The 15,107-nt window shown below is 38.0% G+C and overlaps 2 protein-coding genes across 7 annotated transcripts; one reads left to right on the forward strand and one right to left on the reverse strand.

Moving 5' to 3' along the window:
- Window positions 1-1,311: 1,311 nt before the first annotated feature.
- Window positions 1,312-2,614, reverse strand: LOC103938008. 4 transcript variants are annotated; one of them, XR_007260943.1, is made up of 4 exons: window positions 2,445-2,614; window positions 2,197-2,345; window positions 1,925-2,055; window positions 1,312-1,583 (listed from the first exon to the last, which is right to left on the reverse strand). XR_007260943.1 is itself a non-coding variant. In XM_009348000.3 (3 exons), exons 1-3 carry the CDS (start codon window positions 2,448-2,450, stop codon window positions 2,037-2,039), a joined length of 174 nt encoding a protein of 57 aa, XP_009346275.2. In that variant the 5' UTR covers window positions 2,451-2,614; the 3' UTR covers window positions 1,842-2,036. The 4 variants fall into 4 exon arrangements, 2 of the variants coding, with proteins under 2 accessions (XP_009346275.2, XP_009346276.2); XR_007260942.1 differs by having other exon boundaries at window positions 1,312-1,587; XM_009348000.3 differs by lacking the exon at window positions 1,312-1,583 and having other exon boundaries at window positions 1,842-2,055.
- Window positions 2,615-11,201: 8,587 nt separating this feature from the next.
- LOC103938009 (formyltetrahydrofolate deformylase 1, mitochondrial) lies at window positions 11,202-15,075 on the forward strand. 3 transcript variants are annotated; one of them, XM_048591466.1, is made up of 8 exons: window positions 11,202-11,479; window positions 11,600-11,712; window positions 12,131-12,281; window positions 12,392-12,465; window positions 12,554-12,713; window positions 13,056-13,154; window positions 13,259-13,345; window positions 14,846-15,075. In XM_048591466.1, the coding sequence occupies exons 1-8, from the start codon at window positions 11,327-11,329 to the stop codon at window positions 14,945-14,947; spliced, it is 939 nt and encodes a 312-aa protein (XP_048447423.1). In that variant the 5' UTR covers window positions 11,202-11,326; the 3' UTR covers window positions 14,948-15,075. The 3 variants fall into 3 exon arrangements, 2 of the variants coding, with proteins under 2 accessions (XP_048447423.1, XP_009346277.2); XR_007260901.1 differs by having other exon boundaries at window positions 11,203-11,479; window positions 13,246-13,345; window positions 14,801-14,864; XM_009348002.3 differs by having other exon boundaries at window positions 11,203-11,479; window positions 14,801-15,075.
- The last annotated feature ends 32 nt before the right edge of the window (window positions 15,076-15,107 follow it).

Consider the following 15,107-nt stretch of genomic DNA (forward strand, 5'->3'; position numbering starts at 1 on the left):
ATTACTTCTAGATTAATCAGTAACTACATAGTTATATTTCAACTTACACTAGTTATGGCTAGTGTATGAGATTGTATGCTAATAACGCTTAAACAACTGGAATAAGTAGCAATTGTTATTAGCATATTCGACGTCGACACACCTTCATAGGCTCTGGCATATTCTTACCGAGTAGGATATCTACTCAGTTTTACCTGTAGAATTGGTATTAGTCAACCGTGCTCTTAACATATTATCGTTTATGTAATAGACGGTCGAAGACCTATCAAGTATGGCCCTTCGGGGTTGTGTTGAAAAATGTGGTAACTTGCAGGTGTTTATTTTGGGCTTATCTCACTTTTCTCAATTGAAAATTTTAGTTATGACTCCATGCACATCATGGCTTCGTCACCTCTTCGGATGATGGTCAGCACACATCAAGTTCAATGTTCACAGAATATCCGGGTCAGAATGTGTCAATGAACCATATTGGTCGATTAAGATTATATTTTCTCACGTTGGAATTCAATTAGTAGCTAGTTTTCAGAGTAGATGCTAGCTGTGTATGCATGCAGACAACCCTGTAATATAGACTCTAAACAGGATTCAAAGAACAGCACATGCGTATAGGGTTTCACTTTAGTATCTTTGCCATTGAAGAGAAAACTTTCTTTAATTGCATAGCTCACGCATGTTAACGGATTTAAACCTTAAAGTTCATAAATACTAACACCTCATAATTTGGATTAACTACGACTAAGTAAACTATCAATTCATATTAGCACACGACTTACAGCAAAAAAGAATAACATCATCACAGAAATAGACAACTTCAAAACGGTAAACACCATAATATGCATCTTTGCACAAGGACAATTCAACTTGTTCGAATGAACGCTGCGCCCAGTGAGACCAAAACCAAGAACATGAAAGCAAACCAAAAACTAGACTAGAATTGCCGAATGCCCCTAACACCGAAAATTCCATCTGGATAAGTCAACATAACTAGGTACTAGAACATATAGGATACTCAATCACTCCACCAGTAAATCAAACCGAAACCAGAGGACATTACCACAAGCAAGCGTATTGGTGAAACTAATAGTGGGTAAGCACATTCACTATCTGTACACTCAGCTCAACTAGATTCATCCCAACATATCGGGGTCATCTACAAGCGACTATTTATCTCTCTATCCAGCCTTTGCCTAAAGCAAAATGTATTTTCTTCATTAGATATTCTTCCTATCTTTCCTCACAAATCACGCTACACATCAATTCAACTTGTTCGAAACACTTCGACCAGTCAGACCAAAACGAATAACATGAAAGTGAACCGAAAACTAGACTAGAATTGCTGAATGCCACTACCACTGAAAATTTCTTCTGGATAAGTCAACATAACTAGGTACTAGAACATACAGGATAATCAATCAGTCCACCAGTCAATCAAACCGAAACCGGAGGACATTACCACAAGCAAGTGTATTGGTGAAACTAATAGTGGGTAGCTTATATTCACTATCTTTACACTCAACTCAACTAGATTCATCCCAACATATCGGGGTCATCTACAAGCGACTGTTTATCGCTCCATCCAGCCTCTACCTAAAGCAAATGTATTTTCTTCATTAGATAATCAATCTTCCTATCTTTCCTCACAAATCACGCTACATAACCGAGAAGTTTTCGATACAACCTTACGGAAATAGCTAAATGCTTAAAGGAATCAAGAAAATGGGCAAAATTATTCCACCCCAAAAAAAAAAAAAAAAAAAAAAAAAAAAAAGAGGTAGAATATATTATAATTAACAAGCATCAATTCCAGTTGAATAACGAAACCAAGAGATACAAGACTATATCAAATCACATGCATATATCATTCATTGTACAGAATTTCGCTTAAGTAATCCATATAACAGATTTGAAGTTTGAATGAATTTACATTTGTAAATGACGGTGACGGATCCATCAGTGCCTCGCAGCTTTTCAACTTCTGAACACGAAAAATCAAATCCGAAATCCTTGTAATCTCTCTAATCTCTCTCTCTCTGTCTCTATATCAAAACTTTGTTTCTGAAATACCAAGAGAAAAATTCCCAAATCAGATTCAGAACAATTCCTAAACTTAAAACTTACTGGGGCAATTTGACCACTATGGGAAATTAAAGGCGTGGGAAATGATGAAAACGAAAAATTTTAAAAGGGCACACCTACGTCTGTTTGGAGTACGAAGAAGAAGTAGGGACGCGCTTGTTACGGAACATCATGTAACCGACGGGTAAGACCACTCCGATCATCATGATCGCAGCTCCGATTATGTATCTCAGCGGGCTCGGCGGTTCCACCTCTATCAATCTCCTTAACTGCACCGCACAAGATTAAGCCTCCATGATTCACAATTTTCATAAACAAAGAGATACAGATCTAGATCCATGATCAGAGAGAGAGAGAGAGAGACTTACAGGCATTGTTGGGGCTCTGAAGGTTGAGAGAACGAGAGGCCGTCCGGAGGTGACAGAGGAGGCGGCGGAGGATCGTTCAGTTTGACGATGGAGGGAGGAAGAGGATCGGCGTTGAGCCCTTGAGTCGGGAATCAATGGCTCCTCACAAAGTTGTTAACTCGAGCCGCTACTTCGTAATGTTGTTTTCTGCACTTCTGGGAGCGTTGGATGGGCCTAAGTTAAGTGGCACCAAGGCACAGCCCAAGTTAGTTAATTTCGTGCACAGTCCACACTTCTTTTTACTTATCACGCACATTTTTTAATTTCGTCTGTCGAATCAAAAGACAAGAATTAACAAGGAGTGTGCAAGGTAAAAAAGGTTGTGTTGCATAGCACCACCCTATAATTTTAGATTTTCAAGTATGCTTAGGATCTTATATATATCTGAATTTTTTGTCGTTGTTATAAATATTGTATTTAAGTGTGATTGTATAAATCCTAGATTAGATTTGATACTTGTTATTTTTCCCTATTACAACTTGTATTCCTTGGAGGAGAAGGATTCTTCCCTCCCTTATTACTATAAATAAAGGCATTGCGTAGGAAGAATAACACATCCTCTACACAACCCTACAAACACATCTCTCTCCCTACTCCTTCTATGTCGTGCGCCCCCTCTCTCCCCTATCAGATAAAATAAGCCACAAGACGTTATCAGCTCACTCATACTGCTGCACTCAGGAATCTGACGTGGAAGTTTTTTGCATCAAACCAGTTCATCAATGTCATCACACAATTAGGTTCTTCCAAAACAACAGTTTTTATCTCGCTATTTTTGCAGCCCTAATAGCATGAGCATTCACCATAATGCATGACCCAACTTTACGTTTTTCAAATTTTAGATTCTACATACATTGTGTCTGCATTATATCCATAATTGTTGAATTATGTGAATTGATATTGCCATGAATTGCATCAAATATATGTTCATGCATTGAATTATATGTTGAATATGCATTGAATTATAATCTAGAAATTTGAAAAAAAAAATTAAAGTTAGGGTTTTTCAAGAAACCCATCCTGTCACCACCATGTCGCGAGCAGTTGGCTTCCAGCCACGCCGCGTCGAGCCACTAGCACCAGCTTGTAGCTTACGTAGCTACGCTGAGCTGCAAGACGACATGCCGGAGCCATGGGCTCCTGGTTTGAAACCCAACAAAATCTGACGCCTCTAATGGCGTCTCTACCATTGCAAAAGGGACTGCAACCCAACCTTGACATTGGGTCATTGTCTCAACGTCCTCATGAACGTCTCCCGCGAGTTTTTCCAAAGATTCCTTCAAATCTCATCAGATTTTTTTTCGAAATTCCGATTTGAATTTCTAGGGTTTTTAGTTGAAACGTTAAGATTTCCCTACCTCCGTTCATATTCGTGATCCCCATTGATTCACAAACTCGCCTTGAGATTTTTTTGTCCAAAAACACGGCCGTCTAAAGCGGTGGCTCTGATTTTCTTCCCCAATGAGCGCACCCAGCTATGGCTGGGGTGTTTTTGGTTCAAACCTAAACCCAATTAGGGCTTGGTTCCTCTCAGCCCAAAGCTAAAACCAATTATTGGTTTTGGGCTTGCATATTGCAGCCCATATTCAATTCATGTGACACCAACATATAAGGCTATGGTGTCCTCGTTCACAGAACCACACCAGATCCCAGCCTGTAGCTGGTAAGTCGATGCATTTGCATCGTGACACACCTGATCACAGCCCCCCAAGGTTGTGATGTTCCCTTGTGCCACAACACATAGGATTGCGTACCCCTGATATGCGTACACTGTGAAACACCAAAGCATACCTCCGGATAGAGCCTGCAGCCCTAGCTTGCTTCTTGGTGCACCAGATGAGAGCTCCTTTTGGGCCTCTTTTCTTAGGCATGTTACCCATATCAACCCAGCCCATGTTTTTGGGCCTGGACCGCACAGTCTCAATCTGCTCAGCCTACCCATGGGCTTTGACCCATTATTTTTTAGGCCCCGAGTTTAATTGCCTATTTTTGCAGGCATTTTTGGGTTTTATAATTTTTCACCCACACTTTAATATTGGCCCGAAGTCCAAATAATTAATTCAATTATAATTCGAGACCTAAAGATCTATTTGCATATTTTCTTGTTGCATATTTCTGTATATATATTTATGTTTGTCTGCATGAACATATGAATCTGAAGTTCATAATTCTTTCAAAACCCGAAGTTTCTAGAAGCATCCCTTGTTTGAAAACCTGAAGTTTTCCTTAAAAACATCACCCGTGAAAACTCCAAGTTTTTTCATGTAAATTTAAACCAATAAATGTCTATTAGAACCTGAATGTTCTACTCCTATGTGAATGGATTGATTTTTTCTCCATTACACTAACCATATTCATGTCCATTAATTTTTTGATAGAGACATGTTGAATTTGAACAAACTCAACTTGACCGCTTTAGAGGTCTCCAGAAAAAACTACCTCAAGTGGGTCCAAAATGTGAAGCTCCATTTCACCGCAACGAATTTGCATCCTACCATTGAAGATGGGACGGACACCCCGGTTGGCAAAACTGAGAAAGCCACTGCCACGATCTTTATCCGAAACATTCATGATGCACTATAAACCAAGTACCTTGCTCAAGAAGATTCACGAGCGCTTTAGGTCGCTTTGACTGATCGCTTCGATCACCAAAATGATATTTTCTTATATGAAGCAAGACATGACTAGCAACATCTGTGCTTTCAAGACTTTAAGTCTGTGAATGAATAAAATTCTAAAGTTTGTCGAATCCGATCACTTCTCAAGTTCTGTAATGAGAACTTGACCGAAGAGGATCTCCTGGAGAATACCTATTTGACCTTCTCTGCTACCAATATTGTCCTACAACAACCATATAGGGCTTAAAAGTTCACTAAATTTTCAAATTTGATCTCTGTTTTACTTCTCGCGGAAAAGCAGAATTAGTTGTTGATGGAAAATCATCAAGCTCGACTTACTGAGGCGACTGTTGTGCCTAAAGCACATTATAGCACAAACCAACACCCAAAACACCAACATAGAAGTGGTACAAGCGGCCAGAAGCCACCCCATCAAGGTTAATAGAGCCAAGACCCATCTAAGGGAGGAAATCAAGCCCAGAAGCACCCTAACCTTACTCCTAAGACCCCCAAACTTCAAGAATAAAGGCAAAGCACCAAACACCATGAATATGTATCCCGTGTTTGTAGTACTCCCTGGAAGGTTGTAGCTGAATATCATTCTCGTCATAAAAAGTTCGAATCAAACTTTATGTAAGTAGATGACCTGAAGAATACCAAAATGTAGGTTTCTGACTTTCAAGAGGCTATTACCCTTATGAAAGATTAGAATCTTAATCATGAACTACTTTTAGCTGATTTTTAGACATTGACGTAGTAACTGCGTATCTCTATAGGGATCTTGATACAAAAATTTTTATGAAAGTTCTCGAAGGACTTACATTGATTGGATCAAATATTTCCATAACCTCATAACGCACTCTCAATTTGGCTGAGGTGTTCACTATATGGTTTGAAGCAATCTAGAAGAATGTGGTATAACCATCTTAGTGAGTATTTGACTAGTCAAGGATATGTGAACAACAAACTATGCCATTGCGTGTTCATTAAGAAGTCACATTCCAATTTTATTATTGTAGCAGTTTATATCGACGACATGAACCTCATCGGAACTTTTGAGTAACTCGCGAGAAATGCCACGCAATTGAAGTTGGAATTTGAGATGAAAGATCTAGGAAAGACTCGATATTATCTCAGTCTCAAGATAGAGTATCGTTAGGATGGAATCTTAGTACATCGATCGAACTACACCCAAAAGGTGTTGCGCCGTTTTAACGAGGATAAAGTAAAGCCTTTGGGTACTCCTATGGTCGTTCGATCACTAGATGCAAAACGAGATCCCTTCCATCCTAAGAATGATGATGAAGAGGTTTTGGAGCCCGAAGTTCCTTATCTAAATGCGATAGGCGCTTTGTTGTACTTAGCTCAATGCACTAAACTTGACATCTCCTTCGCTGTTAATCTTTTGGCAAGATACAGTAACACCCAGACACTGGACTGGTGTGAAAGACATCTTCCATTACCTTAAAGGTACTAGGGATCTAGGCTTACTCTATCCTTACAGATCGTCATATAATGTTACGCCCCCTTATCTCAAGTTGATTCTCGCCTTGTTGGTTTACGCCGATGCAAGATACTTATCTGATCTGCACAAGGTGCGCTCTCAAATAGGTTATGTCTTTACCGTTGGAAACACCGCAATCTCTTGGAAGTTAACTAAACAGACCTTAGTTGCCACTTCGTCCAACCATGCTGAAATTCTCGCCTTACACGAAGCAACTCGGGAATGCTTCTAGCAGAGAGCAATTGTGGGCTATATTTGAAGCTCCTGCGATCTTTACCTTATTGTTGATGATGTCCCGACGACGATCTATGAAGATAACGCATCATGCATCGAACAGCTCAAAAAGGGTTACATCAAATGAGACAACACCAAGCACATTGCGTTGAAGTTCTTCTTCTCACATCAATAGCAACAGCATTAGAAGATTGAAGTTACACAAATCCGTTCACAAGATAATCTGGTCTACCTCTTCACTAAATCACTACCAAAGGTGACATTTCAAAAGCTTGTTCAAGGAATAGGTATGCATAAACTTTCTGAGTTATAACAATGTTAGTTCTCTTTGGAATTATGTCAAACTCATGGGGAGTATCCTGAAGTATACTTGCTTGATCTTAATGTACTCTTTTTCCCTACGATTAGGAGTATTTTTCCCTTAGGGTTTTGGCTACTAGTTATTCTTCCCTATTAGGACTTGTAATCCTTGGAGGAAAAGGATTCTTGCCTCCCTTATTACTATAAATAAAGGCACGACGTAAGGGGAATAACACATCATCTACACAACCCTACAAACACATCTCTTTCCTTTCTTTCTCTCTCTCTCTCTCTCTCTCTCTCTCTCTCTCTCTCTCTCTCTCTCTCCTTCTCTCTGTACCGTGCGCCCCCTTTCTCCCCTGTTAGGTAAAATAAGCCACAACACCCATTGAATTTTTATTCAACAATTTAATTAACGAAGGCCTTGCTGCTTAACATCCTTCAAACACCCAAAAAAGTTTCACGCTAACAACATGCTTACTTGCAAGAATAGGAATTTGAATCATTTTTATTCTTGAGTTTTCTGTGTTTACTAAAATATGAGTATGAGAATCATTGCACTCTTTATTTTTTTTTTCCCCATATTTACTTACGCATATGAAATCAAAAAAGCGTAAGTTTCCCCTTAAAATCCGTAATCAAATATCCAAATTCTTTGATTTCTTATCACTTAGTACTATTGGTGTGAGTAATCTTTAGGGAAATAGGAATGTAAATATTAGAGTCCTTCATTAGGAAGGATATTTCTTTGTGTCCTTTTTTGTTTCCTTGGAGAACAAGGAATGTATGTACTTATATACCAAATTATGAAATACATGAAAATTAAGCTGTAAATTTCTATTTGGCATCAAGAGCTTGGTTTCGTTCAATGGTATTGTTGCGCTCGTGGGTTTTATAGTGTACAATTGTTGTGCAATTGTTAGTATACGATTGCTTTGCACCCATTGTCAATGTACCTTTTTTACTTAATCCTGTGGATAGTAAACAATTTGGCTTAGGCAAGAGTATTTGTATTCCGCTGCAGCAACTTCAAGTTCAGCCTGTGTAAAAGGGTTGTCTGCCGTGCTTTACTATTGTCTTTAGTGCGGCAGTAATCCAAATTATCTTTTACGGTTGGCTTGTTGTCCAATATCGTGCCTTTGTTCCTATGCGTGTAAAGTACTAGTATTTCATCCTTCTATTTGCAACATTATCCATGTACCAGTTGTTCTGTGTATCAGTGTGCAGATTCTGTCTACAAGTTCAGCAAAAATTTTGGAAAAAATAAATAAATAAAAGGAATCGTGGCTGCTTGCAATGTGTGAATTGTTCTCTTGTACCGTACGCTACAATTTATTCTAGCTATTTATGTCCATGGATCAGTTTGTCTACTGCTGGAATTGCAGTATTATGCCACGTGATTGTCTACAATTGCGTAGTTTGTTATGTATCAGTATTGTGCGTACTTGCTGTTTTGTCAGTGATGTGCAGTGTGTAATGACTGTTGTGCAATTGTTATTACAATGACCAATACAGGTTGGATTTTAGATTCCGATGCAATGGATCATATGACATATGATAGAACTTTGTTTCAGTCCATGAAAGATCCTCATAGAAAGTGTGTGGCAACTGCTAATGGTTCTAATGATGCTATTGTTGGAACGGGAACAGTGTCTCTTACACCCTCTCTTCCCTTACATAATTGTTTATTGGTTCCATCATTGTCCCATCACTTTTTGTCTGTACCCCAAGTCACTGAAAAATTGGATTGTGTTGTATTAATGTATCCTTCATTTTGCTTGCTTCAGCATATTTAGACAAAGGAAATCATTGAGCGTGGCACTAAGAGAGAGGGACTATATTATGTGGATGATGTGGTTCCTGGAAGAGCTAATTTGGTTCGTGCGTCGTGTAATAGTAATCTATATAAGGTATTGTTATTTCATCATCGTTTAGGGCATGCATCGTTCAAAGGTATTTTCTTGTCTCAACGAAAATATGTTCTAGATTTGTTAAAGGAAACAGGTATGCTTAGGTGTAAGCCTATGGATACTCCTATTGTGGAGAAACATCACTTGGGAATTTATCCGAGTCAAGAACCAGTGAATAAAGGCAGATATTAGAGATTAGTAGGGAGAGTAATTTATTTAGCTCACACTCGTCTAGATATAGCCTATGCAGTAAGTGTGGTGAGTCAATTTATGCATTCACCGAGTGTAGATCATATGGCTGCGGTTATCTGAATTTTAGCATATTTAAAGTCTGCTCCGGGGAAGAGAATTTTGTATAAAAATCACGGTCATCAAAAAATTAAGGGGTTTACTGATGCTGATTGAGCAGGTGATGTGACTAATAGACGTTCTACATCTGGATACTTTACGTTCGTTGGAGGAAATTTAGTTACTTGGAGGAGTAAGAAACAAAAGGTGGTGTCTAGGTCTTCTGTGGAGGCTGAGTTTAGAGGCATGGCACATGGAGTGTGTGAAGTCCTTTGGTTGCATAAGTTGCATTGGGGTCTTGGTTTCAAACAAAAAGAGGCAATGAATTTGTACTGTGACAATAAGTCGGCAAGAGAGATCGCAAAGAATCATGTTGATCGACACTTCATTAAGGAAAAGTTGGAGAAGAAGATTGTGTCAATACCATTTGTGAACTCGGAAGAACAACTTACAGATATTCTCACTCATGTTGTGTGTATTAAGATTTTTGGTGACTCACTTATCAAGTTGGGCACATGTGACATCTATGCTCTAACTTGAGAATGAGTATTGGCGTGAGTAATCTTTAGGGAAATAGGAACGTAAATATTATGTAAATATTAGAGTCTTTTATTAGGAAGGATATTTTTGTGTACTTATATACCAAATTATGCAATACATGAAAATTAAGCCGTAATTTTCTATTAGTACTGCAATCTAGTGGTATTCCTCTTCACTTGTAATAAGCCCACTCTCCTTCCACTTAGTGTTGATATTGTTGTTTGTCCAGAAAAAAAAAAAAAAAAGATAAAAATTTTCCCAATTTCTTCATCTTTTTTTTTTTTCGATTTTGTTAAGTAAACATACCCTAACAACGTCCAAAACCCTGCAAGGTCTCGAAAAGCACCCTAAAAGAACATGTCAACAACAATCAACCAACTCCTCAACATATTGATCACTTGATTGGAATCAACCGCACCAACCCTCATCATTCCATAACCCTAAATGTGTCTAATAGGTATTTGCCTAAGTGGCAGGGATTGTGAATAAAAGTGAGTAACGATTAGGATAATCGAGCATTGCATGTAACCAAACAAACACAATGCATAATATTAGGGATAAGTATTAAACTGGTCCAACTTTTCAAATCAGCCAAACCAAACCAAACTAATAAAAATCAAACCGTTTTTTTTACAAACGATATTAGGGGGTGAGGAAATGGGTTAAGCCTTCAATGGATTAGCAATAATGTGGTTTAAATTTGCCTTTGGCGAGAATCTCCTCTCACTTACAAGTGAAGAGGAATACTATTAGACCGTAGTACTAAGTGGCAAAATCAAACGGTTTTAGTTTCAAGAAGAAAAAAAAAAAGGTAATATAGGTCCGAATAGAATCAAACTGTAACTAGTTTGGATTGGTTAAGTTTAGGCTATATGGAAACCGTCAGTGTTTAATACAATGATATACTTACACTTTGGTGTGAAAACCGTTTATATTTTGGTATTAAATGTGTTATTCACGAGTGTCGAATTTAGACATCCTATTTACAAGTAGAGAAAAATACATTACATTTAAAAAAAATCTAAAATACAATGGACTGAAAGGAAAGACTATAACCACTAAAGTAATTCACCATTTTTTTTTTTTTTAACAAGCAATATTATCTATATTACGAGGTAATGGAATAAGTCAAGCCTCACAATGGGCTAGCCATAATAATGTGGTTCAAATTCGCATTTGGCAAGAATCAAGCATAAGACCTTTCACTTATAAATAAAAAAAATATCATTAGATCGCAGTACGAAGTGGCTTAAGCAATTCGACAATTGTCCAAAAAGAATTAGTTAAATCCCTCTTTAAGTCTTTTTGGGAAGTGGCAGTTGGAACTTGGCACCGAGTCGACTGTAAACAAAAACGACACCAGAGTACGGACTTAAGCTTCAGTTTGTGGAGAAGGTAAAAGGATAGGCGCGCCACCATTTGCAGCACAGACGGACAGAGAGATAGAAAATGAACCTCGTCCAAAGGGCAGCTCCAAGCCTCCCCAAGCTTTTCGGATTTGCCAAGAGGCCCTTCAAGTCCTTGAGATTCCCAGGGGAGCCCCTCGACTCTTCATCTTCTCTCCCCCCTCTCTCCTACGGAATCCACGTCTTCCATTGCCCCGTAAGTCCTCTCTCTGTCTCTCTGCGTGCAGATTTGCACTGGCTTTCATTTTCTCTCTTTCTATTTTCTGGGAAACCAAACAGGTTATAAGGGATTGAAAATGGGTTTTATTGGAAATAGGATGCAGTTGGGATTGTGGCCAAGCTATCGGATTGCATTGCTTCTAAAGGCGGAAACATTCTCGGCGCCAGCATCTTCGTGCCCGAAAACAAGCACGTTTTTTATTCCAGAAGGTACCCTTTTGCCATTTCTGCTTGATTCATTTGCCAAATTCCTCAGATTTCATTTGCAAAGTCAAATTTATTTTTTATTTTTATAAAAAGTATGAATTTTTCTGGTTGGTTTTGTTTGGATGGATTGATAACAAATGTCAAAGCTTGAAGTGAATTTTATATGATTGTTATTGGAACTGTGTGATATTTTTATGATGCGAAATCTAGTAATTCAATCAATGGGGTTTGCTAGTTAAAAGGAAATAAAGATTAAAGTACTCCAATGTCAGTTTGTTTTACAGAAATCAGTTTAGAGCAATGGAGCATGTCGGTTTCACAGGTTGCTATTGTTTGATGCAATATGTCAAATTGCACGTATTCTTTAGTTTAATAGAACCAGCTGCACAGATAAAAAATCTAACTCTCTGCAACTTGGCAGCGAATTTATTTTCGATCCTCTTAAATGGCCAAGAAAGGAAATGGATGAGGATTTCCATAAGCTGTCGTTAACATACTCTGCAATGAGATCTGTTGTCCGGGTTCCAAATCTTGACCCCAAGTATAAGATTGGTGTCCTTGTCTCAAAACAGGTGTTGCCATTTGTAAAGTTTCTTATAGGTGTACACACTGATAGTCATACACCCACGTTGTTTTAGATTATGATGTTGTGCGTTATAAAACCACCTTTATGCTGCTGCAGGATCATTGCCTGGTTGATTTATTACATCAGTGGCAGGAAGGCAGGCTTCCAGTAGATATAACTTGTGTAATAAGGTGAGCTTTTTGGAGGTTTTTCACTGTTTTAGTTCATAATTTTGGTTCTCAGAACTTTGACTGTGGTTGTAGCATTGTTTTTCCTCAGTAATCATCATCGAGGTCCGAACACCCATGTGCATCGTTTTCTAGAAAGACACGGTATACCTTACCATTATCTAAATACAACCATGGATGACAAAAGAGAAGGGGAGATACTGGAGTTGGTTCAAAACACTGATTTTTTAGTTCTTGCCAGGTACATGCAGGTAAATCAGGTTACGTTTTCACCATTCAATTATCATTTCGAACTTTATAAATTGTTTTGAAGTTTGTAGTGATGACTGGAGGAACACGCTTTCTCCTGTCCTTACATTATAACAGTCAAAATAGTTAGATTGAAATCTTTCAAAACCTAAAGCATCCACCCTTGTAGCTTTTACTCGACGATTACTATATGTTATAAAGAATCAGTTAATTGGTTTGATATTCAGGAGTCAAAAACTCTTTAAATTAAGGAAGAAAACAAAAGAATAGAGAAAGTGGACTATTTGTTGCAAAAGGGGTTAAACGAGCAGTTAAGAACTTAAGAATTGTTTTTATTTACGCAGATATTATCCGGTGATTTTTTAAAGAGCTATGGAAAGGATATAATTAACATTCATCATGGCCTTTTGCCGTCATTCAAAGGTGGAAAACCATCTAAACAGGTTCACACTTCTCGTCATTCTCTGTGTTTGTTGCCCTTTAAAGTATATCTATACTTTCATCCTAACTGTCTATACATGTTTAATTTGCTAGATTATGTTCGCAGGCTTTTGATGCAGGGGTGAAGCTTATTGGCGCAACAACTCATTTTGTGACGCAAGAACTTGATGCTGGGCCTATTATTGAACAGATGGTAAATATGAAGTTCTTTACTGCTGCTATGAAATTTACCCTTGTTTAGGCTTTGAAATCCTTGTGCTGTATTTTTGGTTTTGTGTCTCTGACAGTATAAGCTGATTTTTGGCGTTGATTGCTGATTATTCTCGTGTTTGTTGTTTTTTGATAGTATTACGCGTTTACTTTGATCCATAGAAAGCTTTGGTCTTTTCTAGGCAAGTTGAGATGAAAATATGACGAGATCAAACAGCTGAAACAAGTTACTTATAATGTAGATCATAGTGGAAACAATGACTTTGCTACCCACCCATGACATGGTTGGGTGGCATAGTCCTAGTTAAACATAAATATATCTAAGTTCTACAAGTCATAATGCTTTCAAGTGGCCTACTGTCAGAATCTCACTACAATATGGGAATGATATGGTAAATGTTCGTCTCTCAATAATCAGCGTTTACGAATGTTCGACCGCATTTTGGATCAATAATTCCAGATAGAATTCGCTAGGGTAGTAGGGACTTCCCAAATTGAACTCACTGTGTTCAAGTACTAGAGACAATTTGAATTGAAAGACTGTGAAGCCAAATTATCTTGGATAAAACCATGTATACTTCAGGTTTGGTGTGACAACTGTGCTTCTGTGCTGTGGGAAACGCTAGGTCCAGGGCAGAACTAGAATAAGGGGGCCACTCTAAATTTGTTTAAACTTGGGGGGTTCATTTACTTATTTCAAAATTTGTACCATGTTATCAAATATTGTACCATATTTTTTAGAATAAGAAATTAAAAACCGGTGAAGCCATGGCCAATACATAGGCCCGTCACTGTCTAGGTCATGTGATGGATGGATACCATCTACTGTAAGGATTAGCAGTGAACCCAGTTACTGAAATTAGTCAAGACGCCCTTATTAGCTTCTTGAATATATTTCTTAGTTCAAGATGCATTTCATTAACTAGGGAAATTGTTTTTGGAGGAGAACCTGATAATCCTTGTCCCTGGCATTTATGAGTGATGATCAAATGGTCAGGCACAGAGGGCCTTGGGTTAGCTTTAGCGCTCTATCGAATCATCATGGCTCGATCCACCAATTAATAATCCGTTCTGGTACCATGATTATAAATTTAATATGGAGGGGTAGTGGGTTACATTCTGTAATTGTTAGTGCATAAATTTTGTTATTGAAGGTAGTACGAAAAGTATATGCTTCTGAAGAATTTGTACAAAACTTGCTGATTTCTGTTATATGGTGACTCAACCAGTGGTTTGGTCATACACCAAATCATCTTAGGTAGTTATTGCAAATTGTTCAGAAACAGACTTGCATTTATATTATATGTTGTAAATAATATCTGTGCGCAATGCCCCTCAACGGAGCTTTGGCAATTAGATCTATTAACCAAGCATTGATATTCAATGAGAGTAATTGTTGCAATTCATAAAGTTATAAGACATCTGATCCAATATGCAGGTTGCGAGAGTTTCACACAGAGATAATTTGCAGACTTTTGTGCAGAAATCGGAGAACCTCGAAAAACAATGCCTAACGATGGCTATCAAGTCATACTGTGAGCTGCGAGTATTACCTTACGAGGATAACAAGACTGTTGTATTTTGATGGAAAAAAAGATCATAGATCTGTCAAGAGGTGGTTGAACTCTGTTTGTACATTAAAATCATTTGTATGAAAAGTTGCAATACATGTTTGCCATTTTTCTGCAAGTCTTACAAATTTGTTGTGTACCAGATTTCGAACGTTAGCGAGTGTACTTTCAGTT

This window comes from the organism of the source record quoted next, unplaced genomic scaffold (genome assembly GCF_019419815.1).
Source record: "Pyrus x bretschneideri cultivar Hongxiangsu unplaced genomic scaffold, Pyrus_bretschneideri_v1 Contig34, whole genome shotgun sequence".
Classification (NCBI taxonomy): Eukaryota; Viridiplantae; Streptophyta; class Magnoliopsida; order Rosales; family Rosaceae; genus Pyrus; species Pyrus x bretschneideri.

Bases quoted from the DNA above. Each gene is read 5' to 3' on its own strand.
- LOC103938009 (XM_009348002.3), top strand. From the start codon at position 11,327: ATGAACCTCGTCCAAAGGGCAGCTCCAAGCCTCCCCAAGCTTTTCGGA. The intron at 12,282-12,391 runs GTGTTGCCATTT...ATGCTGCTGCAG, and splicing joins GTGTCCTTGTCTCAAAACAG to GATCATTGCCTGGTTGATTT. The intron at 12,466-12,553 runs GTGAGCTTTTTG...GTTTTTCCTCAG, and splicing joins GATATAACTTGTGTAATAAG to TAATCATCATCGAGGTCCGA.